General features: G+C 42.1%; 1 protein-coding gene across 1 annotated transcript; it reads left to right on the plus strand.

Moving 5' to 3' along the window:
* The first annotated feature begins 269 nt into the window (after positions 1 to 269).
* On the plus strand, positions 270 to 785 carry LOC100759984 (mortality factor 4-like protein 2). Its single transcript, XM_027433187.1, has one exon. It carries the CDS (start codon positions 273 to 275, stop codon positions 783 to 785), a length of 513 nt encoding a protein of 170 aa, XP_027288988.1. The 5' UTR covers positions 270 to 272.
* The last annotated feature ends 203 nt before the right edge of the window (positions 786 to 988 follow it).

A 988-nucleotide genomic window follows, 5' to 3' on the forward strand; every position in this document is an offset into this window, starting at 1 on the left:
GTGCCAGAGCACATGAAGAATACTCCAGAAGAGGAAAGTAACACAGGAGAGATTGGGTGCTCTGTGGAGGAAGGTCATCACTCCACAGAGGAAGGATTTCATGTAGAGAAACCTTCTCAGGATCCATTCCTATGGTGCCAGTGCCAGAGCACATGAAGAATGCTCCAGAAAGCAGAATTGGCAGTGATACCAGCCAAGTAGCCCAGGTCCCTCATCAGAATGTGCCTTGGGCTATCACCACTGGTCAGCGTATGCAGGCAGTGAATCTGAGAATGGGAGTTGAATTGAAGTTGCCTCCAGAACTAAAAGCATGTCTTGTTGAGGACTGGGACTTGGTAAACAAGCAGAAGCAGTTATTCCAACTCCCTGCTGAGAAGAATGTAGATCACATTCTTGAAAACTATGTGACTTTCTTGAAGTCACAGAGAAAGTCTGATAATTCAGAATATTCTGTTGATGAACTTGTGTGTGGAATTAGAGAGTATTTCAACAAGATGCTGGGCACTCAGCTGCTCTGTCAGTTTGAAAAACCCCAGTATGATGAAATCCTCCTTGCTTACCCAGATATTCCGATGTCTCAGATTTACGGGGCTCCACACCTCCTGCGATTATTTGTGAACATTGGAACTGCTTTGACCCATTTGTCACTTAATCGGCACAGTCTTATGTCAGTGTCCAGCTATATGCACGGTCTCCTTAATTACCTAGCAGAGAGTTCCTCTTCTCTGTTTCTTGCGAGCAATTACAAAATGGCTTCTGTCGTATATTGCTTCAAAGCCCTGTGAGGGTCTGCAGACCACTCTGTTATGACCTAGAACAGTAAACATTTCTATCTTTGCTGATTTCATTGTATATTTGATGTTCTTGAAAACTATCCAGGTACAAGAGGGCTTAATATTTCTGGTTGCTTATTGTTCTGATCAGATATAAAAATTTTAAATGGTCCAAACAAATAAATGTTCACTAAAAATTTGTGTTGCTTATTTGA

The sequence above is a fragment of the Cricetulus griseus genome, chromosome X (genome assembly GCF_003668045.3).
Source record: "Cricetulus griseus strain 17A/GY chromosome X, alternate assembly CriGri-PICRH-1.0, whole genome shotgun sequence".
In the NCBI taxonomy this organism is placed as follows: Eukaryota; Metazoa; Chordata; class Mammalia; order Rodentia; family Cricetidae; genus Cricetulus; species Cricetulus griseus.

Coding starts and splice junctions, on each gene's coding strand:
- LOC100759984 (XM_027433187.1), top strand. CDS start 273: ATGGGAGTTGAATTGAAGTTGCCTCCAGAACTAAAAGCATGTCTTGTT.